Source organism: Salvelinus fontinalis, chromosome 8 (assembly GCF_029448725.1).
Source record: "Salvelinus fontinalis isolate EN_2023a chromosome 8, ASM2944872v1, whole genome shotgun sequence".
Classification (NCBI taxonomy): domain Eukaryota; kingdom Metazoa; phylum Chordata; class Actinopteri; order Salmoniformes; family Salmonidae; genus Salvelinus; species Salvelinus fontinalis.
The window spans coordinates 51834128-51861025 of record NC_074672.1 but is presented as its reverse complement, the minus strand read 5'-3'; the positions used below and the strand labels follow the sequence as shown (position 1 = coordinate 51861025).

Sequence of the window (26898 nt, the reverse complement as noted above, 5' to 3'; positions counted from 1 at the left end):
TCACATCTACCGTACTCACATCTACCGAACACACACTCTGACATCTACCGTGCTCACATCTACCGTACTCGCACCTACCGAACACACACTCTGACATCTACCGTGCTCACATCTACCGTACTCACATCTACCCTGCTCACATCTACCGTACTCACATCTACCATACTCACACCTACCGAACACACACTCTGACACCTACCGTGCTCACACCTACCGTGCTCACATCTACCGTACTCACATCTACCCTGCTCACATCTACCGTACTCACATCTACCATACTCACACCTACCGAACACACACTCTGACACCTACCGTGCTCACATCTACCGTACTCACATCTACCGTACTCACACCTACCGTACTCACATCTACCGAACTCACATCTACCGAACTCACACCTACTGAACACACACTCTGACACCTACCGTACTCACATCTACCGAACTCACATCTACCGAACTCACACCTACTGAACACACACTCTGACATCTACCGTACTCACACCTACCGAACACACACTCTGACATCTACCGTACTCGCACCTACCGAACTCTCTCACACCAATATGCACAAACCCTCACAGACCAAACACATACAGGCAGGTCTGGCAGAAAACGCCACTATTTCAAGTAGAACTATAAAACCTCACCTTCTACCTGTGGGAAAACTATTAAATGATTAACTATTAAACTCTCTCCCCCTCCACAGAGGAACAGTCGTTATGACAGCCAGATCGCGGTGTTTGGCTCCAAGCTGCAGGAGGAGCTGGCTAAACAACGCTACTTCCTGGTTGGGGCTGGCGCTATTGGCTGTGAGCTGCTCAAGAACTTTGCCATGATTGGATTGGCTGGCGGAGAGGGTGAGGTCATCGTGACAGACATGGACACCATTGAGAAATCCAACCTCAACAGACAGTTCCTCTTCAGGTGAGAGGAGAGGGAAGGGAGGAGGGAGAGAGAGAGGGAGGGGAGTGAGGGATGTAGGGAGGGAAGAGAGGGAGGGAGGAGAGGGAGGGAGGAGAGGGAGGGAGGAGAGGGAGGGAGGGAGGAGAGGGAGGGAGGGAGGGAGGAGAGGGAGGGAGGAGAGAGAGAGAGGGAGGGAGGAGAGGGAGGGAGGAGAGGGAGGGAGGAGAGGGAGGAGAGGGAGGGAGGAGAGGGAGGGAGGAGAGGGAGGGAGGGAGGGGAGGGAGGGGAGGAGAGGGAGGAGAGGGAGGGGAGGAGAGGGAGGAGAGGGAGGAGAGGAGAGGGAGGAGAGGAGAGGGAGGAGAGGAGAGGGAGGGAGGAGAGGGAGGGAGGAGAGGGAGGGAGGGAGGGAGGGAGGGAGGAGAGGGAGGGGAGGAGAGGGAGGAGAGGAGAGGGAGGAGAGGAGAGGGAGGGAGGGGGGGGAGGGACAAACTTAACCCATGGAGGTTTTACATCATGCAACACAAACACCTCTTTAGCCTTTAACCTGTGATTTCATTGGTTTAGACATCGGGTGTCTGAAATGCCGCCCCCTTTCCTACATACTGCATTACTGTTGATCAGTGCCTGTAGGATCTGTTCAGATAGTAGTACACTACATGGAATAGAATACCATTTGGGACGTAGACCTTTTCGTGTTTTCATTGAGCGGGTATTGCTTCTCGTTTGCTGCTATTTCGTTGTTCTTCTGTAAAGTGTGGCGGGTTTCAATGGAGCTTTATTAAAGTACTGTTTTTGGTTTGTAACTCAGGCCGTGGGACGTGACGAAGATGAAGAGTGAGACGGCGGCGGCGGCCGTGAAGCAGATGAACCCGTCCATCCGGATCACGGGACACCAGAACCGCGTCGGGCCCGAAACGGAGCGTGTCTACGACGACGACTTCTTCGAGAGCCTTCACGGAGTCGCCAATGCTCTGGACAACGTCGACGCACGTGAGACGCACTTTTAACATTACTGCACCTTGTGTGCTATCGTTAATAACAGTTATTAATCGCTATCGCCCGTTATCGTTGTCAACAGTTATTAATCGCTATCGTTATTAATCGCTATCGCCCGTTATCGTTATCAACAGTTATTAATCGCTATCGTTATTAATCGCTATCGCCCGTTATCGTTATCGACAGTTACGGGCGGAATAGTCACTGCCGTTATCGACGGGCGGAATAGTCACTACCGTTATCGACGGGCGGAATAGTCACTACCGTTATCGACGGGCGGAATAGTCACTACCGTTATCGACGGGCGGAATAGTCACTACCGTTATCGACGGGCGGAATAGTCACTACCGTTATCGACGGGCGGAATAGTCACTACCGTTATCGACGGGCGGAATAGTCACTACCGTTATCGACGGGCGGAATAGTCACTACCGTTATCGACGGGCGGAATAGTCACTGCCGTTATCGACGGGCGGAATAGTCACTGCCGTTATCGACGGGCGGAATAGTCACTACCGTTATCGACGGGCGGAATAGTCACTGCCGTTATCGACGGGCGGAATAGTCACTGCCGTTATCGACGGGCGGAATAGTCACTGCCGTTATCGACGGGCGGAATAGTCACTGCCGTTATCGACGGGCGGAATAGTCACTACCGTTATCGACGGGCGGAATAGTCACTGCCGTTATCGACGGGCGGAATAGTCACTGCCGTTATCGACGGGCGGAATAGTCACTGCCGTTATCGACGGGCGGAATAGTCACCGCCGTTATCGACGGGCGGAATAGTCACCGCCGTTATCGACGGGCGGAATAGTCACCGCCGTTATCGACGGGCGGAATAGTCACTGCCGTTATCGACGGGCGGAATAGTCGCCGCCGTTATCGACGGGCGGAGTAGCCGTTATCGAAATAAGTTATTTATGGTTAAAGCGCAGATTTGCCCCAATGCAACGCATAGAGAGAATCCTGCCTGTACTGCTGTAATAGTCTTAGTTTCAACAGACTGCATCCTGCTTCAACACATCCACAGAAGGTGATTGTTGTTTAGGGCTGAGGAAGAGGTGTCCGGGGGGGGGGTTGATTGTTTAGGGCTGAGGAAGAGGTGTCCGGGGGGGGGTTGATTGTTTAGGGCTGAGGAAGAGGTGTCCGGGGGGGGGTTGATTGTTTAGGGCTGAGGAAGAGGTGTCCGGGGGGGGGTTGATTGTTTAGGGCTGAGGAAGAGGTGTCCGGGGGGGGGTTGATTGTTTAGGGCTGAGGAAGAGGTGTCCGGGGGGGGGGGTTGATTGTTTAGGGCTGAGGAAGAGGTGTCCGGGGGGGGGGGGTTGATTGTTTAGGGCTGAGGAAGAGGTGTCCGGGGGGGGGGGGTTGATTGTTTAGGCCTGAGGAAGAGGTGTCCGGGGGGGGGGGGTTGATTGTTTAGGCCTGAGGAAGAGGTGTCCGGGGGGGGGTTGATTGTTTAGGGCTGAGGAAGAGGTGTCCGGGGGGGGGGTTGATTGTTTAGGGCTGAGGAAGAGGTGTCCGGGGGGGGGGTTGATTGTTTAGGCCTGAGGAAGAGGTGTCCGGGGGGGGGGGTTGATTGTTTAGGGCTGAGGAAGAGGTGTCCGGGGGGGGGTTGATTGTTTAGGGCTGAGGAAGAGGTGTCCGGGGGGGGGGTTGATTGTTTAGGGCTGAGGAAGAGGTGTCCGGGGGGGGGGTTGATTGTTTAGGGCTGAGGAAGAGGTGTCCGGGGGGGTTGATTGTTTAGGGCTGAGGAAGAGGTGTCCGGGGGGGTTGATTGTTTAGGGCTGAGGAAGAGGTGTCCGGGGGGGGGGTTGATTGTTTAGGCCTGAGGAAGAGGTGTCCGGGGGGGGGGTTGATTGTTTAGGGCTGAGGAAGAGGTGTCCAGGGGGGGGGTTGATTGTTTAGGGCTGAGGAAGAGGTGTCCAGGGGGGGGGTTGATTGTTTAGGGCTGAGGAAGAGGTGTCCAGGGGGGGGGGGTTGATTGTTTAGGGCTGAGGAATATTGGGAACCATTATGCTGTGTGGATGTCCCTGTAGGTATGTATATGGACCGGCGATGTGTGTACTACAGGAAGCCCCTGTTAGAGTCCGGTACTCTGGGTACCAAGGGGAACGTTCAGGTGGTCATCCCCTTCCTGACAGAGTCGTACAGCTCCTCGCAGGATCCCCCGGAGAAGTCCATCCCCATCTGCACACTGAAGAACTTCCCCAACGCCATCGAACACACTCTGCAGGTAACACACACACACACACTCTGCAGGTAACACATACACACACTCTGCAGGTAATACACACACTCTGCAGGTAACACACACACTCACACTCTGCAGGTAACACATACACACACTCTGCAGGTAATACACACACTCTGCAGGTAACACACACACACACACACACTCTGCAGGTAACACACACACACACACACACACACACACACACACACTCTGCAGGTAACACACACACACACACACACACTCTGCAGGTAACACACACACACACACACACTCTGCAGGTAACACACACACACACACACACACTCTGCAGGTAACACACACACACACACACACACTCTGCAGGTAACACACACACACACACACACACTCTGCAGGTAACACACACACACACACACACACACTCTGCAGGTAACACACACACACACACACACACACACACACACTCTGCAGGTAACACACACACACACTCTGCAGGTAACACACACTCTGCAGGTAACACACACACACACTCTGCAGGTAACACACACTCTGCAGGTAACACACACACACACTCTGCAGGTAACACACACACACACACACACACACACACACACACTCTGCAGGTAACACACACACACACACACTCTGCAGGTAACACACACACACACACACACACACACACTCTGCAGGTAACACACACACACACACACACACACACACTCTGCAGGTAACACACACACACACACTCTGCAGGTAACACACACACACACACACTCTGCAGGTAACACACACACACACACTCTGCAGGTAACACACACACACGCACTCTGCAGGTAACACACACACACACACGCACTCTGCAAGTAACACACGCACTCTGCAGGTAACACACACACACACACACACACACTCTGCAGGTAACACACACACACACACACGCACTCTGCAGGTAACACACACACACACACACACACACTCTGCAGGTAACACACACACACACACACACTCTGCAGGTAACACACACACACACACACACTCTGCAGGTAACACACACACACACACACACACTCTGCAGGTAACACACACACACACACTCTGCAGGTAACACACACACACACACACTCTGCGGGTAACACACACACACACACTCTGCGGGTAACACACACACACACACACGCTCTGCGGGTAACACACACACACACACACTCTGCAGGTAACACACACACACACACACGCTCTGCAGGTAACACACACACACACACACACTCTGCAGGTAACACAGACACACACACACGCTCTGCAGGTAACACACACACACACTCTAACCTGTGGGACTGCCGTCCTCTATATGCAGTGTGTGGTAACTCTCTTGTCTCCTTCCTCTCCAGTGGGCCCGTGATGAGTTTGAGGGTCTGTTTAAACAGCCATCAGAGAATGCTATGCAGTACCTGACGTGAGTCTCCAGCCTTTTGAAAGGCACTTTCTGTCTGAAGGCTCTTACAGGGCCTTATTCACCTCCCCTGCCGTTGTCCCTATTTTGTTGCATTACAACCTGTCATTTAAATGGATTTTTATTTGGATTTCATCTAATGGACATAAACAAAATAGTCCAAATTAGTGAAGTGAAATGAAAAAAATAACTTGTTTAAAAAAATATATATATATATATTTTTTAAGATGGAAAAGTGGTGTGTGCATATATATTCACCCCCTTTACTATGAAGCCCATATGATCTGGTGCAACCAATTACCTTCAGAAGTCACATCATTAGTTACTTTGCACACAGGTGGACTTATTTAAGTGTCACGTGATCTGTCACATGATCTCAGTATATTTACACCTGTTCTGAAAGGCCCCAGAGTCTGTAACACCACTAAGCAAGTGGCACCATGAAGACCAAGGAGCTCTCCAAACAGGTCAGGGACGAAGTTGTGGAGAAGTACAGATCAGGGTTGGGTTATAAAAACAATATCAGAAACTTTGAACATCCCACGGAGCACCATTAAATCCATTATTAAAAAATGGAAAGAATATGGCACCACAACAAACCTGCCAAGAGAGGGCCGCCCACCAAAACTCACGAACCAAGCAAGGAGGACATTAATCAGAGAGGCAACAAAGAGACCAAAGATAACCCTGAAGGGAGCTGCAAAGCTCCACAGTGGAGATTGGAGTATCTGTCCATAGGACCACTTTAAGCCGTACACTCCACAGAGCCGGGCTTTACGGAAGAGTGGCCAGGGGAAAAAAGCCATTGCTTAAAGAAAGAAATGGTGTTCGCAAAAAGGCATTTGGGAGATGTGGTGGAAAATTACAAGATGATGTTATCATGATGTTATTGCATCACATGGCTGTTTTGTGCAACAGAATACGGGGTTGTTAGAACGCTCATCTGTGCTCTACTGAGGATGCTGGGAGATTTAACACTGACAGGAGATTTATGTCTTTTGGGTGATAAAACCTAAAGAGACCGCATTCCAGAGCATCAGTTAATGTTTCTGTTCTCTATGGTACCAGGGAGAGATGACCCCAGGGCCCAGACCCTGGTCTGTACGCAATGAGAGATGACCCCAGGCCCAGACCCTGGTCTGTACGCAATGAGAGATGACCCCAGGGCCCAGACCCTGGTCTGTACGCAATGAGAGATGACCCCAGGGCCAAACCATGGTCTGTACACAATGAGAGATGACCCCAGGGCCAAACCCTGGTCTTTACGCAATGAGAGATGACCCCAGGGCCAGACCCTGGTCTCTACGCAATGAGAGATGACCCCAGGGCCAGACCCTGGTCTCTACGCAATGAGAGATGACCCCAGGGCCAGACCCTGGTCTCTACGCAATGAGAGATGACCCCAGGGCCAGACCCTGGTCTGTACGCAATGAGAGATGACCCCAGGGCCAGACCCTGGTCTGTACGCAATGAGAGATGACCCCAGGGCCAGACCCTGGTCTGTACGCAATGAGAGATGACCCCAGGGCCAGACCCTGGTCTGTACGCAATGAGAGATGACCCCAGGGCCAGACCCTGGTCTGTACGCAATGAGAGATGACCCCAGGGCCAGACCCTGGTCTGTACGCAATGAGAGATGACCCCAGGGCCAGACCCTGGTCTCTACGCAATGAGAGATGACCCCAGGGCCAGACCCTGGTCTGTACGCAATGAGAGATGACCCCAGGGCCAAACCCTGGTCTGTACGCAATGAGAGATGACCCCAGGGCCAAACCCTGGTCTGTACGCAATGAGAGATGACCCCAGGGCCAGACCCTGGTTTGTACGCAATGAGAGATGACCCCAGGGCCAGACCCTGGTTTGTACGCAATGAGAGATGACCCCAGGGCCAGACCCTGGTTTGTACGCAATGAGAGATGACCCCAGGGCCAGACCCTGGTTTGTACGCAATGAGAGATGACCCCAGGGCCAGACCCTGGTCTGTACGCAATGAGAGATGACCCCAGGGCCAGACCCTGGTCTGTACGCAATGAGAGATGACCCCAGGGCCAGACCCTGGTCTGTACGCAATGAGAGATGACCCCAGGGCCAGACCCTGGTCTGTACGCAATGAGAGATGACCCCAGGGCCAGACCCTGGTCTGTACGCAATGAGAGATGACCCCAGGGCCAGACCCTGGTCTGTACGCAATGAGAGATGACCCCAGGGCCAGAACCTGGTCTGTACGCAATGAGAGATGACCCCAGGGCCAGACCCTGGTCTGTACGCAATGAGAGATGACCCCAGGGCCAGACCCTGGTCTGTACGCAATGAGAGATGACCCCAGGGCCAGACCCTGGTCTGTACGCAATGAGAGATGACCCCAGGCCAGACCCTGGTCTGTACGCAATGAGAGATGACCCCAGGGCCAGACCCTGGCCTCTACGCAATGAGAGATGACCCCAGGGCCAGACCCTGGTCTGTACACAATGAGAGATGACCCCAGGGGCAGACCCTGGCCTCTACGCAATGAGAGATGACCCCAGGGCCAGACCCTGGTCTGTACACAATGAGAGATGACCCCAGGGCCAAACCCTGGTCTGTACAATGAAATAACTGTTGACACAGCAGATACTGTGCTGTGAATTATAAGTATCTTTCATACAAATCTTAACCTTGTGGCTCATTCTATATATCTGTTGTTCGCCATGTAGGTTGAAAGGGGTGTATCTTGGCGGGGCTCTCAACGAATCATCTGATCGTGATTCGTCGACTAGCCGTCATTATCGTAGAGCACTCAATCGATTCACTTTATATATGTATAAGTTGTATTGACCTGCTCCCTTATTAATACGTGATTAAAGATGAAGTATAACTCTCACTGGTGTGATCCGTGTATCTCATTTGATAGTAAAGAAAAGAACCACCACAGAGACTCCCCAAACATATGAAAGAAGGTACTCTGGTCAGGGTCGTCAAGGAGAACACGGTCTGGCACAAACCCAACATCTCTCATCACCCCGAGAACATCATCCCCAAAAGTGAAGCATGGTGGTGGCAGCATGTTTTTCATCTGCAGGGACTGGCAAACTGGTCAGAATTGAAGGAATGATGGATGGCGCTAAATACAGGGAAATTCTTGCAGAAAACTTGTTTGTCTTCCAGAGATTTGAGACTGGGACGGAGGTTCACCTTCCAGCAGGACAATGACCCTAAGCATACTGCTAAAGCAACACTCGAGTGGTGTAAGGGGAAACATTTAAATGTCTTGGTTTTGCCTTGAAGAATGGGCAACAATCCTAGTTGCTAGATGTGCCAAGCTTATAGAGACACACCCCAAGAGACTTGCAGCTGTAATTGCTGCAAAATGTTGCTCTACAAAATATTGACTTTGGGGGGGGGTGAATAGTTATGCATGCTCAAGTTCTGTTTTTATGTCTTATTTCTTGTTTGTTATATAATAAAAACTATTTTGCATCAGTGGTAGGCATGTTGTGTAAATCAAATGATACAAACCCCCCAAAATATGTTTTAATTCCAGGTTGTAAGGTAACAAAATAGATAAAAATGCCAAGGGGTGAATACTTTCGCAAGCCATTGTAGTTGGTGCTGTTCTAAGGTGCTGTTTCCCTAACCTAGTGATGCAAAGTTCCTGGAGAGAACCCTGAAGCTGCCTGGAGCCCAGCCTCTAGAGGTGTTGGAGGCCGTCTATAAGAGTTTGGTGATCGACTGCCCTCGCAGCTGGGCCGACTGTGTCACCTGGGCTCGTCACCACTGGCAGTGTCAGTACAGCAACAACATCCATCAACTACTGCACAACTTCCCCCCAGAACAGGTGCATAGAACAAACTGTTACACACGGAGTACACAGAACATTAGGAACACCTCTTTCCATGACAGACTGACCAGGTGAATCCAGGTGAAAGCTATGATCCCTTATTGATGTCACCTGTTAAATTCTCTTCAATCAGTGTAGACGAAGAGGAGGAGACGTGGTTAAAGAAGGATTTTTAAGCCTTGAGACATTTGAGACATGGATTGTATGTGTGTCGTTCAGAGGGTGAACGGGCAAGACAAAAGACTAAAGTGCCTTTGAACGGGGTATGGTAGTAGGTGCCAGGAGCACCAGTTTGAGTGTGTCAAGAACTGCCACGCTGCAGGGTTTTTTACGCTCAACAGTTTCCCGATGTGTATCAAGAATGGTTCACCACCCGAAGGACATCCAGACAACTTGACACAACTGTGGGAAGCACAGCGATGAATTTACGCTGTTCTGAGGGCAAAAACCTCAATGTTAGGGAAGGTGTTCTTAATGTTTTGAGGTCTCATTGTTTATACACAAACTGGTGGTGCAGTCATATAGTTAACATGACTAATATCAGCTCTCTCCTTCTCTCACCCACTTTCTCTCTCTCCTCCACTTTCTCTCTCTCTCCTCCACTTTCTCTCTCTCTCCTCCACTTTCTCTCTCTCTCCTCCACTTTCTCTCTCTCTCCTCCACTTTCTCTCTCTCTCCTCCACTTTCTCTCTCTCCTCCACTTTCTCTCTCTCTCCTCCACTTTCTCTCTCTCTCCTCCACTTTCTCTCTCTCTCCTCTTCTTTCTCTCTCTCTCCTCTTCTTTCTCTCTCTCTCCTCCACTTTCTCTCTCTCCTCCACTTTCTCTCTCTCTCCTCCACTTTCTCTCTCTCCTCCACTTTCTCTCTCTCTCCTCCACTTTCTCTCTCTCTCCTCCACTTTCTCTCTCTCCTCCACTTTCTCTCTCTCCTCCACTTTCTCTCTCTCTCCTCCACTTTCTCTCTCTCCTCCACTTTCTCTCTCTCCTCCACTTTCTCTCTCTCTCCTCCACTTTCTCTCTCTCTCCTCCACTTTCTCTCTCTCCTCCACTTTCTCTCTCTCTCCTCCACTTTCTCTCTCTCTCCTCCACTTTCTCTCTCTCCTCCACTTTCTCTCTCTCTCCTCCACTTTCTCTCTCTCCTCCACTTTCTCTCTCTCTCCTCCACTTTCTCTCTCTCCTCCACTTTCTCTCTCTCTCCTCCACTTTCTCTCTCTCTCCTCCACTTTCTCTCTCTCCTCCACTTTCTCTCTCTCCTCCACTTTCTCTCTCTCTCCTCCACTTTCTCTCTCTCTCCTCCACTTTCTCTCTCTCTCCTCCACTTTCTCTCTCTCCTCCACTTTCTCTCTCTCTCCTCCACTTTCTCTCTCTCTCCTCCACTTTCTCTCTCTCTCCTCTTCTTTCTCTCTCTCTCCTCTTCTTTCTCTCTCTCTCCTCTTCTTTCTCTCTCTCTCCTCCACTTTCTCTCTCTCCTCCACTTTCTCTCTCTCCTCCACTTTCTCTCTCTCCTCCACTTTCTCTCTCTCCTCCACTTTCTCTCTCTCTCCTCCACTTTCTCTCTCTCTCCTCCACTTTCTCTCTCTCCTCCACTTTCTCTCTCTCTCCTCCACTTTCTCTCTCTCCTCCACTTTCTCTCTCTCCTCCACTTTCTCTCTCTCTCCTCCACTTTCTCTCTCTCCTCCACTTTCTCTCTCTCTCCTCCACTTTCTCTCTCTCTCCTCCACTTTCTCTCTCTCCTCCACTTTCTCTCTCTCTCCTCCACTTTCTCTCTCTCTCCTCCACTTTCTCTCTCTCTCCTCCACTTTCTCTCTCTCCTCCACTTTCTCTCTCTCTCCTCCACTTTCTCTCTCTCTCCTCCACTTTCTCTCTCTCTCCTCCACTTTCTCTCTCTCTCCTCCACTTTCTCTCTCTCTCCTCCACTTTCTCTCTCTCTCCTCCACTTTCTCTCTCTCTCCTCCACTTTCTCTCTCTCTCCTCTTCTTTCTCTCTCTCTCCTCTTCTTTCTCTCTCTCTCCTCCACTTTCTCTCTCAGCTGACCAGCTCTGGCGCCCCCTTCTGGTCCGGTCCAAAGAGATGTCCTCACCCTCTGGAGTTTAGCACCAGCAACGTGAGTCCTTTCTCCCCCCTGTCCTCCCTATCTTACCCCTCTACCCTAGCCCCTTCTCCCCCCTGTCCTCTATCTATTACCTTACCCCTCTACCCTAGCCCCTTCTCCCCCCTGTCCTCTATCTATTACCTTACCCCTCTACCCTAGCCCCTTCTCCCCCCCTGTCCTCCCTACCTTACCCCTCTACCCTAGCCCCTTCTCCCCCCTGTCCTCCCTACCTTACCCCTCTACCCTAGCCCCTTCTCCCCCCTTTCCTCCCTACCCTACCCCTATACCCTAGCCACTTCTCCCCCTTTCCTCTATCTATTACCTTACCCCTCTACCCTAGCCCCTTCTCCCCCCTTTCCTCCCTACCCTACCCCTCTACCCTAGCCCCTTCTCCCCCCTGTCCTCTATCTATTACCTTACCCCTCTACCCTAGCCCCTTCTCCCCCCTGTCCTCCCTACCTTACCCCTCTACCCTAGCCCCTTCTCCCCCCTGTCCTCCCTACCTTACCCCTCTACCCTAGCCCCTTCTCCCCCCCTGTCCTCTATCTATTACCTTACCCCTCTACCCTAGCCCCTTCTCCCCCCCGTCCTCCCTACCTTACCCCTCTACCCTAGCCCCTTCTCCCCCCTGTCCTCTATCTATTACCTTACCCCTCTACCCTAGCCCCTTCTCCCCCCTGTCCTCCCTACCTTACCCCTCTACCCTAGCCCCTTCTCCCCCCTGTCCTCCCTATCTTACCCCTCTACCCTAGCCCCTTCTCCCCCCCTGTCCTCCCTACCTTACCCCTCTACCCTAGCCCCTTCTCCCCCCCTGTCCTCCCTACCTTACCCCTCTACCCTAGCCCCTTCTCCCCCCTGTCCTCCCTACCTTACCCCTCTACCCTAGCCCCTTCTCCCCCCTTTCCTCCCTACCCTACCCCTATACCCTAGCCACTTCTCCCCCTGTCCTCTATCTATTACCTTACCCCTCTACCCTAGCCCCTTCTCCCCCCTTTCCTCCCTACCTTACCCCTCTACCCTAGCCCCTTCTCCCCCCTGTCCTCCCTACCTTACCCCTCTACCCTAGCCCCTTCTCCCCCCTGTCCTCCCTACCTTACCCCTCTACCCTAGCCCCTTCTCCCCCCTGTCCTCCCTACCTTACCCCTCTACCCTAGCCCCTTCTCCCCCCTGTCCTCCCTATCTTACCCCTCTACCCTAGCCCCTTCTCCCCCCTGTCCTCCCTACCTTACCCCTCTACCCTAGCCCCTTCTCCCCCCTGTCCTCTATCTATTACCTTACCCCTCTACCCTAGCCCCTTCTCCCCCCTGTCCTCCCTACCTTACCCCTCTACCCTAGCCCCTTCTCCCCCCCTGTCCTCCCTACCTTACCCCTCTACCCTAGCCCCTTCTCCCCCCTGTCCTCCCTACCCTACCCCTATACCCTAGCCACTTCTCCCCCTTTCCTCTATCTATTACCTTACCCCTCTACCCTAGCCCCTTCTCCCCCCTTTCCTCCCTACCCTACCCCTCTACCCTAGCCCCTTCTCCCCCCTGTCCTCTATCTATTACCTTACCCCTCTACCCTAGCCCCTTCTCCCCCCTGTCCTCCCTACCTTACCCCTCTACCCTAGCCCCTTCTCCCCCCTGTCCTCCCTACCTTACCCCTCTACCCTAGCCCCTTCTCCCCCCCTGTCCTCTATCTATTACCTTACCCCTGTACCCTAGCCCCTTCTCCCCCCCGTCCTCCCTACCTTACCCCTCTACCCTAGCCCCTTCTCCCCCCTGTCCTCCCTACCTTACCCCTCTACCCTAGCCCCTTCTCCCCCCTTTCCTCCCTACCCTACCCCTATACCCTAGCCACTTCTCCCCCTGTCCTCTATCTATTACCTTACCCCTCTACCCTAGCCCCTTCTCCCCCCTTTCCTCCCTACCTTACCCCTCTACCCTAGCCCCTTCTCCCCCCTGTCCTCCCTACCTTACCCCTCTACCCTAGCCCCTTCTCCCCCCTGTCCTCCCTACCTTACCCCTCTACCCTAGCCCCTTCTCCCCCCTGTCCTCCCTACCTTACCCCTCTACCCTAGCCCCTTCTCCCCCCTGTCCTCCCTATCTTACCCCTCTACCCTAGCCCCTTCTCCCCCCTGTCCTCCCTACCTTACCCCTCTACCCTAGCCCCTTCTCCCCCCTGTCCTCTATCTATTACCTTACCCCTCTACCCTAGCCCCTTCTCCCCCCTGTCCTCCCTACCTTACCCCTCTACCCTAGCCCCTTCTCCCCCCTGTCCTCCCTACCTTACCCCTCTACCCTAGCCCCTTCTCCCCCCTGTCCTCCCTACCTTACCCCTCTACCCTAGCCCCTTCTCCCCCCTGTCCTCCCTACCTTACCCCTCTACCCTAGCCCCTTCTCCCCCCTGTCCTCCCTACCTTACCCCTCTACCCTAGCCCCTTCTCCCCCCCGTCCTCCCTACCTTACCCCTCTACCCTAGCCCCTTCTCCCCCCTGTCCTCTATCTATTACCTTACCCCTCTACCCTAGCCCCTTCTCCCCCCTGTCCTCCCTATCTTACCCCTCTACCCTAGCCCCTTCTCCCCCCCTGTCCTCCCTACCTTACCCCTCTACCCTAGCCCCTTCTCCCCCCCTGTCCTCCCTACCTTACCCCTCTACCCTAGCCCCTTCTCCCCCCTGTCCTCCCTACCTTACCCCTCTACCCTAGCCCCTTCTCCCCCCTTTCCTCCCTACCCTACCCCTATACCCTAGCCACTTCTCCCCCTGTCCTCTATCTATTACCTTACCCCTCTACCCTAGCCCCTTCTCCCCCCTTTCCTCCCTACCTTACCCCTCTACCCTAGCCCCTTCTCCCCCCTTTCCTCCCTACCTTACCCCTCTACCCTAGCCCCTTCTCCCCCCCTGTCCTCCCTACCTTACCCCTCTACCCTAGCCCCTTCTCCCCCCTGTCCTCCCTACCTTACCCCTCTACCCTAGCCCCTTCTCCCCCCTGTCCTCCCTACCTTACCCCTCTACCCTAGCCCCTTCTCCCCCCTGTCCTCCCTACCTTACCCCTCTACCCTAGCCCCTTCTCCCCCCTGTCCTCCCTACCTTACCCCTCTACCCTAGCCCCTTCTCCCCCCTGTCCTCCCTACCTTACCCCTCTACCCTAGCCCCTTCTCCCCCCTGTCCTCCCTACCTTACCCCTCTACCCTAGCCCCTTCTCCCCCCTGTCCTCCCTACCTTACCCCTCTACCCTAGCCCCTTCTCCCCCCCTGTCCTCCCTACCTTACCCCTCTACCCTAGCCCCTTCTCCCCCCCTGTCCTCCCTACCTTACCCCTCTACCATAGCCCCTTCTCCCCCCCTGTCCTCCCTACCTTACCCCTCTACCATAGCCCCTTCTCCCCCCCTGTCCTCCCTACCTTACCCCTCTACCCTAGCCCCTTCTCCCCCCTGTCCTCCCTACCCTACCCCTCTACCCTAGCCCCTTCTCCCCCCCTGTTCTCTCCCTCATACATCCTCTAACAGTCTCTCTCTCTAGGACCTCCATATCTCTAGGACGTCCCCGTCTCCCCCCCTGTCCACGGTTGTAGACCATCTCCTCTCGCTCTCTCTCTAGGACCTCCATATCTCTAGGACGTCCCCGTCTCCCCCCCTGTCCACGGTTGTAGACCATCTCCTCTCGCTCTCTCTCTAGGACCTCCATATCTCTAGGACGTCCCCGTCTCCCCCCCTGTCCACGGTTGTAGACCATCTCCTCTCGCTCTCTCTAGGACCTCCATATCTCTAGGACGTCCCCGTCTCCCCCCCTGTCCACGGTTGTAGACCATCTCCTCTCTCTCTCTCTCTAGGACCTCCATATCTCTAGGACGTCCCCGTCTCCCCCCCTGTCCACGGTTGTAGACCATCTCCTCTCTCTCTCTCTCTAGGACCTCCATATCTCTAGGACGTCCCCGTCTCCCCCCCTGTCCACGGTTGTAGACCATCTCCTCTCGCTCTCTCTCTAGGACCTCCATATCTCTAGGACGTCCCCGTCTCCCCCCCTGTCCACGGTTGTAGACCATCTCCTCTCTCTCTCTCTAGGACCTCCATATGGACTATGTGATGGCAGGAGCCAACTTGTTTGCCCAGTCGTACGGCATGCAGGGCTCTACCGACCGTGTTGGCGTGGCTAAGATCCTGGACAGCCTATCGGTGCCCACCTTCGTCCCCAGGTCAGGGGTCAAGATCCACGTCTCCGACCAGGAGCTGCAGAGCGCCAATGTCAACGTCGGTGAGGAGAGGGCTTTTACATTTATATAGGCCATTTATATGTCTAGTGATGTTTATAGTCAACACTTCTAGTTGCATTTAAGGTGATCATTCCCTGTAGTGACGTCGGAAGCCAATGAGTATAAACCATCGCAGCAGTCTGCAGGAGCGTGTAGAACTAAGACAAGTATCGCAGCAGAGTCTGCAGGAGCGTGTAGAACTAAGCCAAGCATCGCAGCAGTCTGCAGGAGCGTGTAGAACTAAGCCAGCCATCGCAGCAGTCTGCAGGAGCGTGTAGAACTAAGCCAAGCATCGCAGCAGTCTGCAGGAGCGTGTAGAACTAAGCCAGCCATCGCAGCAGTCTGCAGGAGCGTGTAGAACTAAGCCAGCCATCACAGCAGTCTGCAGGAGCGTGTAGAACTAAGCCAAGCATCGCAGCAGTCGGCAGGAGCGTGTGGAACTAAGCCAGCCGTCGCAGCAGTCTGCAGGAGCGTGTAGAACTAAGCCAGCCATCGCAGCAGTCTGCAGGAGCGTGTAGAACTAAGCCAGCCATCGCAGCAGTCTGCAGGAGCGTGTAGAACTAAGCCAGCCATCGCAGCAGTCTGCAGGAGCGTGTAGAACTAAGCCAGCCATCGCAGCAGAGTCTGCAGGAGCGTGTAGAACTAAGCCAAGCATCGCAGCAGTCTGCAGGAGCGTGTAGAACTAAGCCAGCCATCGCAGCAGTCTGCAGGAGCGTGTAGAACTAAGCCAGCCATCGCAGCAGTCTGCAGGAGCGTGTAGAACTAAGCCAGCCATCGCAGCAGTCTGCAGGAGCGTGTAGAACTAAGCCAGCCATCGCAGCAGTCTGCAGGAGCGTATAGAACTAAGCCAGCCATCGCAGCAGTCTGCAGGAGCGTGTAGAACTAAGCCAGCCATCGCAGCAGTCTGCAGGAGCGTGTAGAACTAAGCCAGCCATCGCAGCAGTCTGCAGGAGCGTGTAGAACTAAGCCAGCCATCGCAGCAGTCTGCAGGAGCGTGTAGAACTAAGCCAGCCATCGCAGCAGTCTGCAGGAGCGTGTAGAACTAAGCCAGCCATTGCAGCAGTCTGCAGGAGCGTGTAGAACTAAGCCAGCCATCGCAGCAGTCTGCAGGAGCGTGTAGAACTAAGCCAGCCATCGCAGCAGTCTGCAGGAGCGTGTAGAACTAAGCCAGCCATCGCAGCAGTCTGCAGGAGCGTGTAGAACTAAGCCAGCCATCGCAGCAGTCTGCAGGAGCGTGTAGAACTAAGCCAGCCATCGCAGCAGTCTGCAGGAGCGTGTAGAACTAAGCCAGCCATCGCAGCAGCAGTCTGCAGGAGCATGTAGAACTAAGCCAGCCATCACAGCAGTCTGCAGGAGCATGTAGAACTAAGCCAGCCATCACAGCAGTCTGCAGGAGCGTGTAGAACTAAGCCAGCCATCACAGCAGTCTGCAGGAGCGTGTAGAACTAAGCCAGCCATCGCAGCAGTCTGCAGGAGCGTGTAGAACTAAACCAGGCATCGCAGCAGTCTGCAGGAGCATGTAGAACTAAACCAGGCATCGCAGCAGTCTGCAGGAGCGTGTAGAACTAAGCCAGGCATCGCAGCAGTCTGCAGGAGCATGTAGAACTAAGCCAGCCATCACAGCAGTCTGCAGGAGCGTGTAGAACTAAGAAAGCCATCACAGCAGTCTGCAGGAGCATGTAGAACTAAACCAGGCATCGCAGCAGTCTGCAGGAGCATGTAGAACTAAGCCAGCCATCACAGCAGTCTGCAGGAGCGTGTAGAACTAAGCCAGCCATCACAGCAGTCTGCAGGAGCATGTAGAACTAAGCCAGCCATCGCAGCAGTCTGCAGGAGCGTGTAGAACTAAGCCAGCCATCACAGCAGTCTGCAGGAGCGTGTAGAACTAAACCAGGCATCGCAGCAGTCTGCAGGAGCGTGTAGAACTAAGCCAGCCATCACAGCAGTCTGCAGGAGAGTGTAGAACTAAGCCAGGCATCGCAGCAGTCTGCAGGAGCGTGTAGAACTAAGAAAGCCTCTGTTATTTATGCATTTGCCACAGAATGAAAGCCTTCCACAGACTGGATGGAAGAAGCCATGTTTGTTCAGGACTTGTGTAGTGTTGTATTAAATGACAACTGAGAGGGAAGAGAATCCCAGATGATCAGACTGTTTGTGTTTCATCAGAAAAAACTATCACGACAGGTCCCACCTCTCGTCACCGGCCACGTGAGATGATTTTACAACATGCCCCTGTCTCATTGGCCTGTTTCCCTGCCTCCCTGTCTGTCAACCAATGGACACCTGTCGGACTAACCTTCGGATGTGTGTGTCTCTCTCTGGTGTGTGTGTCTCTCTCTGGTGTGTGTGTGTCTCTCTGGTGTGTGTGTGTGTGTGTGTGTGTGTGTGTGTGTGTGTGTGTGTCTGGGGGGGGGGGGGGGGTGTCTGCATAGATGACAACAGGCTGGAGGAACTGAAGACTCTGCTGCCTGGACCCGAAGCTTCTTCTCATTTTAAACTCACTGCCATCGACTTTGAGAAGGTATAGAACTCTCCCTCTACCCTCTCTCTCTTTATTCTACCCCTCTCTCTTTATTCTACCCCCTCTCTCTTTATTCTACCCTCTCTCTCTTTATTCTACCCCCTCTCTCTTTATTCTACCCCCTCTCTCTTTATTCTACCCTCTCTCTCTTTATTCTACCCCCTCTCTCTTTATTCTACCCCCTCTCTCTTTATTCTACCCCCTCTCTCTTTATTCTACCCTCTCTCTCTTTATTCTACCCTCTCTCTCTTTATTCTACCCTCTCTCTCTTTATTCTACCCCCTCTCTCTTTACTCTACCCCCTCTCTCTCTTTATTCTACCCCCTCTCTCTCTCTTTATTCTACCCCCTCTCTCTCTCTTTATTCTACCCCCTCTCTCTCTCTTTATTCTACCCCCTCTCTCTCTCTTTATTCTACCCTCTCTCTCTTTATTCTACCCTCTCTCTCTTTATTCTACCCCCTCTCTCTCTTTACTCTACCCCCTCTCTCTCTCTTTATTCTACCCCCTCTCTCTCTTTATTCTACCCTCTCTCTCTTTATTCTACCCTCTCTCTCTTTATTCTACCCTCTCTCTCTTTATTCTACCCTCTTTCTCTTTATTCTACCCTCTCTCTCTTTATTCTACCCTCTCTCTCTTTGTTCTACTCTCTACTCTCTCTTTACTCTACCCCCTCTTTCTTTACTCTACTCTCTCTTTACTCTACCCCCTCTTTATTCTACCCCCTCTCTCTTTATTCTACTCTCTCTCTTTATTCTACCCCCTCTCTCTCTCTTTATTCTACCCCCTCTCTCTCTCTTTATTCTACCCCCTCTCTCTCTCTTTATTCTACCCCCTCTCTCTCTCTTTATTCTACCCCCTCTCTCTCTTTATTCTACCCCCTCTCTCTTTATTCTACCCTCTCTCTCTTTATTCTACCCCCTCTCTCTTTACTCTACCCCCTCTCTCTTTATTCTACCCCCTCTCTCTTTATTCTACCCCCTCTCTCTCTCTTTATTCTACCCCCTCTCTCTCTCTTTATTCTACCCCCTCTCTCTCTCTTTATTCTACCCTCTCTCTCTTTATTCTACCCTCTCTCTCTTTATTCTACCCCCTCTCTCTCTTTACTCTACCCCCTCTCTCTCTTTACTCTACCCCCTCTCTCTCTCTTTATTCTACCCCCTCTCTCTCTTTATTCTACCCTCTCTCTCTTTATTCTACCCTCTCTCTCTTTATTCTACCCTCTCTCTCTTTATTCTACCCTCTCTCTCTTTATTCTACCCTCTTTCTCTTTATTCTACCCTCTCTCTCTTTATTCTACCCTCTCTCTCTTTGTTCTACTCTCTACTCTCTCTTTACTCTACCCCCTCTTTCTTTACTCTACTCTCTCTTTACTCTACCCCCTCTTTATTCTACCCCCTCTCTCTTTATTCTACCCCCTCTCTCTTTATTCTACTCTCTCTCTTTATTCTACCCCCTCTCTCTCTCTTTATTCTACCCCCTCTCTCTCTCTTTATTCTACCCCCTCTCTCTCTCTTTATTCTACCCCCTCTCTCTTTATTCTACCCTCTCTCTCTTTATTCTACCCCCTCTCTCTCTTTACTCTACCCCCTCTCTCTCTGTTTATTCTACCCCCTCTCTCTCTTTATTCTACCCTCTCTCTCTTTATTCTACCCTCTCTCTCTTTATTCTACCCTCTCTCTCTTTATTCTACCCTCTTTCTCTTTATTCTACCCTCTCTCTCTTTATTCTACCCTCTCTCTCTTTGTTCTACTCTCTACTCTCTCTTTACTCTACCCCCTCTTTCTTTACTCTACTCTCTCTTTACTCTACCCCCTCTTTATTCTACCCCCTCTCTCTTTATTCTACTCTCTCTCTTTATTCTACTCTCTCTCTCTTTACTCTACCCCCTCTCTCTCTCTTTACTCTACCCCCTCTCTCTCTCTTTATTCTACCCCCTCTCTCTCTCTTTATTCTACCCCCTCTCTCTCTCTTTATTCTACCCCCTCTCTCTCTCTTTATTCTACCCCCTCTCTCTCTCTTTATTCTACCCCCTCTCTCTCTCTTTATTCTACCCCCTCTCTCTCTCTTTATTCTACCCCCTCTCTCTTTATTCTACCCCCTCTCTCTTTATTCTACCCCCTCTCTCTTTATTCTACCCTCTCTCTCTTTATTCTACCCTCTCTCTCTTTATTCTACCCTCTCTCTCTTTATTCTACCCCCTCTCTCTCTTTATTCTACCCCCTCTCTCTCTCTTTATTCTACCCCCTCTCTCTCTCTTTATTCTACCCCCTCTCTCTCTCTTTATTCTACCCCCTCTCTCTCTCTTTATTCTACCCCCTCTCTCTCTCTTTATTCTACCCCCTCTCTCTCTCTTTATTCTACCCTCTCTCTCTTTATTCTACCCTCTCTCTCTTTATTCTACCCCCTCTCTCTCTCTTTATTCTACCCCCTCTCTCTCTCTTTATTCTACCCCCTCTCTCTCTCTTTATTCTACCCCCTCTCTCTCTTTATTCTACCCTCTCTCTCTTTATTCTACCCTCTCTCTCTTTATTCTACCCTCTCTCTCTTTATTCTACCCTCTCTCTCTTTATTCTACCCTCTCTCTCTTTATTCTACCCTCTCTCTCTTTGTTCTACTCTCTACTCTCTCTTTACTCTACCCCCTCTTTCTTTACTCTACTCTCTCTTTACTCTACCCCCTCTTTATTCTACCCCCTCTTTATTCTACCCCCTCTCTCTCTCTTTACTCTACCCCCTCTCTCTCTCTTTACTCTATCCCCCTCTCTCTCTCTTTACTCTATCCCCTCTCTCTCTCTTTACTCTATCCCCTCTCTCTCTCTTTACTCTACCCCCTCTCTCTCTTTACTCTACCCCCTCTCTCTCTCTTTACTCTACCCCCTCTCTCTCTCTTTACTCTACCCCCTCTCTCTCTCTCTACTCTACCCCCTCTCGAGCTCTTCTCACCTACAACACCTTTCAAGCCCATAGCTGTGTTCCAATACCCATACTATATACTGTATACTACATACTTAATGAATATATACTACATACTATTAGTTCATTTTAGGATACTGTATACTACATACTATTAGTTCATTTTAGTATAGGAACAGTATCCTTGCAGTTGAGTGTACTAGCTGTTCGGTGGTCTACCGGAAGTTGATGCTGTTGCTATGCAACCTCTTGCAAGCTAGTTAGACATTTTACGTTTTTGGGTGTGTTCGTAAATTCAATCTTGAGTGCCAGAGTGTGTTCTGGATGTTCGTAAATTCAGAGCGTTGTCAGATTGTCTGTTGGTAAATTCAGAACGTTGTCTGATTGTCCGTTTGTAAATTCTGAGCGTTGTCAGATTGTAAATTCAGAGCGTTGTCGGATTGTAAATTCAGAGCGTTGTCGGATTGTAAATTCAGAGCGTTGTCGGATTGTAAATTCAGAGCGTTGTCGGATTGTAAATTCAGAGCGTTGTCGGATTGTAAATTCAGAGCGTTGTCGGATTGTAAATTCAGAGCGTTGTCGGATTGTCTGTCGGTAAATTCAGAGCGTTGTCGGATTATCCGTTTGTAAATTCAGAGCGTTGTCAGATTATCCGTTCGTAAATTCGGGGCGCTTCGCTCTCGGAGCGTTCAGAGAGCACACTGGACTCTGGCGGAGGAGTAGGGTTGATCCCAGTGTCTGACCTCACAACGGCAGTCAAGCACCCAAGCTAATTGGTGGAAGTTAGCTAGCACGTTAGCTACTTCGACATAAATGAGAGAACACCTCACTCTGACCATTTTACTCGCCCTAGCAGAGCTGGTAGCTAGCTAACATACTGGTCCATACTGCTGTAATGATTCATAAGGACAGTGTAGCTAACATACCAGTCCATACTGCTGTAATGATATGCTATGTGGTTCATAAGGACAGTGTAGCTAACATACCGGTCCATACTGCTGTAATGATATGCTATGTGGTTCATAAGGACAGTGTAGCTAGCTAACATACCGGTCCATACTGCTGTAATGATATGCTATGTGGTTCATAAGGACAGTGTAGCTAACATACCGGTCCATACTGCTGTAATGATATGCTATGTGGTTCATAAGGACAGTGTAGCTAGCTAACATACCGGTCCATACTGCTGTAATGATATGCTATGTGGTTCATAAGGACAGTGTAGCTAACATACCGGTCCATACTGCTGTAATGATATGCTATGAGGTTCATAAGGACAGTGTAGCTAACATACCGGTCCATACTGCTGTAATGATATGCTATGTGGTTCATAAGGACAGTGTAGCTAACATACCGGTCCATACTGCTGTAATGATATGCTATGTGGTTCATAAGGACAGTGTAGCTAACATACCGGTCCATACTGCTGTAATGATATGCTATGTGGTTCATAAGGACAGCGTAGCTAACATACCGGTCCATACTGCTGTAATGATATGCTATGTGGTTCATAAGGACAGCGTAGCTAGCTAACATACCGGTCCATACTGCTGTAATGATATGCTATGTGGTTCATAAGGACAGCGTAGCTAGCTAACATACCGGTCCATACTGCTGTAATGATATGCTATGTGGTTCATAAGGACAGTGTAGCTAGCTAACATACCGGTCCATACTGCTGTAATGATATGCTATGTGGTTCATAAGGACAGTGTAGCTAACATACCGGTACATACTGCTGTAATGATATGCTATGTGGTTCATAAGGACAGTGTAGCTAGCTAACATACCGGTCCATACTGCTGTAATGATATGCTATGTGGTTCATAAGGACAGTGTAGCTAACATACCGGTCCATACTGCTGTAATGATATGCTATGTGGTTCATAAGGACAGCGTAGCTAGCTAACATACCGGTCCATACTGCTGTAATGATATGCTATGTGGTTCATAAGGACAGCGTAGCTAACATACCGGTCCATACTGCTGTAATGATATGCTATGTGGTTCATAAGGACAGTGTAGCTAACATACCGGTCCATACTGCTGTAATGATATGCTATGTGGTTCATAAGGACAGTGTAGCTAACATACCGGTCCATACTGCTGTAATGATATGCTATGTGGTTCATAAGGACAGTGTAGCTAACATACCGGTCCATACTGCTGTAATGATATGCTATGTGGTTCATAAGGACAGTGTAGCTAACATACCGGTCCATACTGCTGTAATGATATGTGGTTCATAAGGACAGTGTAGCTAACATACCGGTCCATACTGCTGTAATGATATGCTATGTGGTTCATAAGGACAGTGTAGCTAGCTAACATACCGGTCCATACTGCTGTAATGATATGCTATGTGGTTCATAAGGACAGCGTAGCTAACATACCGGTCCATACTGCTGTAATGATATGCTATGAGGTTCATAAGGACAGTGTAGCTAGCTAACATACCGGTCCATACTGCTGTAATGATATGCTATGTGGTTCATAAGGACAGTGTAGCTAACATACCGGTCCATACTGCTGTAATGATATGCTATGTGGTTCATAAGGACAGTGTAGCTGACATACCGGTACATACTGCTGTAATGATATGCTATGTGGTTCATAAGGACAGTGTAGCTAACATACCGGTCCATACTGCTGTAATGATATGCTATGTGGTTCATAAGGACAGTGTAGCTAACATACCGGTCCATACTGCTGTAATGATATGCTATGTGGTTCATAAGGACAGCGTAGCTAACATACCGGTCCATACTGCTGTAATGATATGCTATGTGGTTCATAAGGACAGTGTAGCTAGCTAACATACCGGTCCATACTGCTGTAATGATATGCTATGTGGTTCATAAGGACAGTGTAGCTAGCTAACATACCGGTCCATACTGCTGTAATGATATGCTATGTGGTTCATAAGGACAGTGTAGCTAACATACCGGTACATACTGCTGTAATGATATGCTATGTGGTTCATAAGGACAGTGTAGCTAACATACCGGTCCATACTGCTGTAATGATATGCTATGTGGTTCATAAGGACAGTGTAGCTAACATACCGGTCCATACTGCTGTAATGATATGCTATGTGGTTCATAAGGACAGTGTAGCTAACATACCGGTCCATACTGCTGTAATGATATGCTATGTGGTTCATAAGGACAGTGTAGCTAACATACCGGTACATACTGCTGTAATGATATGCTATGTGGTTCATAAGGACAGTGTAGCTAGCTAACATACCGGTCCATACTGCTGTAATGATATGCTATGTGGTTCATAAGGACAGCGTAGCTAGCTAACATACCGGTCCATACTGCTGTAATGATATGCTATGTGTTTCATAAGGACAGTGTAGCTAACATACCGGTCCATACTGCTGTAATGATATGCTATGTGGTTCATAAGGACAGTGTAGCTAACATACCGGTCCATACTGCTGTAATGATATGCTATGTGGTTCATAAGGACAGTGTAGCTAGCTAACATACCGGTCCATACTGCTGTAATGATATGCTATGTGGTTCATAAGGACAGTGTAGCTAGCTAACATACCGGTCCATACTGCTCTAATGATATGCTATGTGGTTCATAAGGACAGTGTAGCTAACATACCGGTCCATACTGCTGTAATGATATGCTATGTGGTTCATAAGGACAGTGTAGCTAACTAACATACCGGTCCATACTGCTGTAATGATATGCTATGTGGTTCATAAGGACAGTGTAGCTAGCTAACATACCGGTCCATACTGCTGTAATGATATGCTATGTGGTTCATAAGGACAGTGTAGCTAGCTAACATACCGGTCCATACTGCTGTAATGATATGCTATGTGGTTCATAAGGACAGTGTAGCTAACATACCGGTCCATACTGCTGTAATGATATGCTATGTGGTTCATAAGGACAGTGTAGCTAACATACCGGTACATACTGCTGTAATGATATGCTATGAGGTTCATAAGGACAGTGTAGCTAACATACCGGTCCATACTGCTGTAATGATATGCTATGTGGTTCATAAGGACAGTGTAGCTAACATACCGGTCCATACTGCTGTAATGATATGCTATGTGGTTCATAAGGACAGCGTAGCTAGCTAACATACCGGTCCATACTGCTGTAATGATATGCTATGTGGTTCATAAGGACAGTGTAGCTAACATACCGGTCCATACTGCTGTAATGATATGCTATGTGGTTCATAAGGACAGTGTAGCTAGCTAACATACCGGTCCATACTGCTGTAATGATATGCTATGTGGTTCATAAGGACAGTGTAGCTAGCTAACATACCGGTCCATACTGCTGTAATGATATGCTATGTGGTTCATAAGGACAGTGTAGCTAACATACCGGTACATACTGCTGTAATGATATGCTATGTGGTTCATAAGGACAGTGTAGCTAGCTAACATACCGGTACATACTGCTGTAATGATATGCTATGAGGTTCATAAGGACAGTGTAGCTAACATACCGGTCCATACTGCTGTAATGATATGTTATGTGGTTCATAAGGACAGTGTAGCTAGCTAACATACCGGTCCATACTGCTGTAATGATATGCTATGTGGTTCATAAGGACAGTGTAGCTAACATACCGGTACATACTGCTGTAATGATATGCTATGTGGTTTATAAGGACAGTGTAGCTAACATACCGGTCCATACTGCTGTAATGATATGCTATGTGGTTCATAAGGACAGTGTAGCTAACATACCGGTCCATACTGCTGTAATGATATGCTATGTGGTTCATAAGGACAGTGTAGCTAACATACCGGTACATACTGCTGTAATGATATGCTATGTGGTTCATAAGGACAGTGTAGCTAGCTAACATACCGGTACATACTGCTGTAATGATATGCTATGTGGTTCATAAGGACAGTGTAGCTAACATACCGGTCCATACTGCTGTAATGATATGCTATGTGGTTCATAAGGACAGTGTAGCTAGCTAACATACCGGTCCATACTGCTGTAATGATATGCTATGTGGTTCATAAGGACAGTGTAGCTAACATACCGGTCCATACTGCTGTAATGATATGCTATGTGGTTCATAAGGACAGTGTAGCTAGCTAACATACCGGTACATACTGCTGTAATGATATGCTATGTGGTTCATAAGGACAGTGTAGCTAGCTAACATACCGGTCCATACTGCTGTAATGATATGTTATGTGGTTCATAAGGACAGTGTAGCTAGCTAACATACCGGTCCATACTGCTGTAATGATATGCTATGTGGTTCATAAGGACAGTGTAGCTAACATACCGGTACATACTGCTGTAATGATATGCTATGTGGTTTATAAGGACAGTGTAGCTAACATACCGGTCCATACTGCTGTAATGATATGCTATGTGGTTCATAAGGACAGTGTAGCTAGCTAACATACCGGTCCATACTGCTGTAATGATATGCTATGTGGTTCATAAGGACAGTGTAGCTAACATACCGGTCCATACTGCTGTAATGATATGCTATGTGGTTCATAAGGACAGTGTAGCTAACATACCGGTCCATACTGCTGTAATGATATGCTATGTGGTTCATAAGGACAGTGTAGCTAACATACCGGTCCATACTGCTGTAATGATATGCTATGTGGTTCATAAGGACAGTGTAGCTAACATACCGGTCCATACTGCTGTAATGATATGCTATGTGGTTCATAAGGACAGTGTAGCTAGCTAACATACCGGTCCATACTGCTGTAATGATATGCTATGTGGTTCATA

General features: G+C 50.1%; 1 protein-coding gene across 2 annotated transcripts in view; it reads left to right on the top strand.

Annotated features, from left to right (window-relative positions):
* Positions 1-26898, top strand: part of LOC129861403 (ubiquitin-like modifier-activating enzyme 1) — an 81553-nt gene that overhangs the window by 46103 nt on the left and 8552 nt on the right. For both annotated transcript variants that reach the window (XM_055932801.1, XM_055932800.1), the window contains 8 exons: positions 709-926; positions 1714-1895; positions 3941-4137; positions 5505-5569; positions 9185-9380; positions 11411-11485; positions 15517-15706; positions 18137-18225. In XM_055932801.1, coding sequence (XP_055788776.1) covers positions 709-926; positions 1714-1895; positions 3941-4137; positions 5505-5569; positions 9185-9380; positions 11411-11485; positions 15517-15706; positions 18137-18225 — 1212 coding nt within the window. The remainder of the gene's footprint in view (positions 1-708; positions 927-1713; positions 1896-3940; positions 4138-5504; positions 5570-9184; positions 9381-11410; positions 11486-15516; positions 15707-18136; positions 18226-26898) is intronic.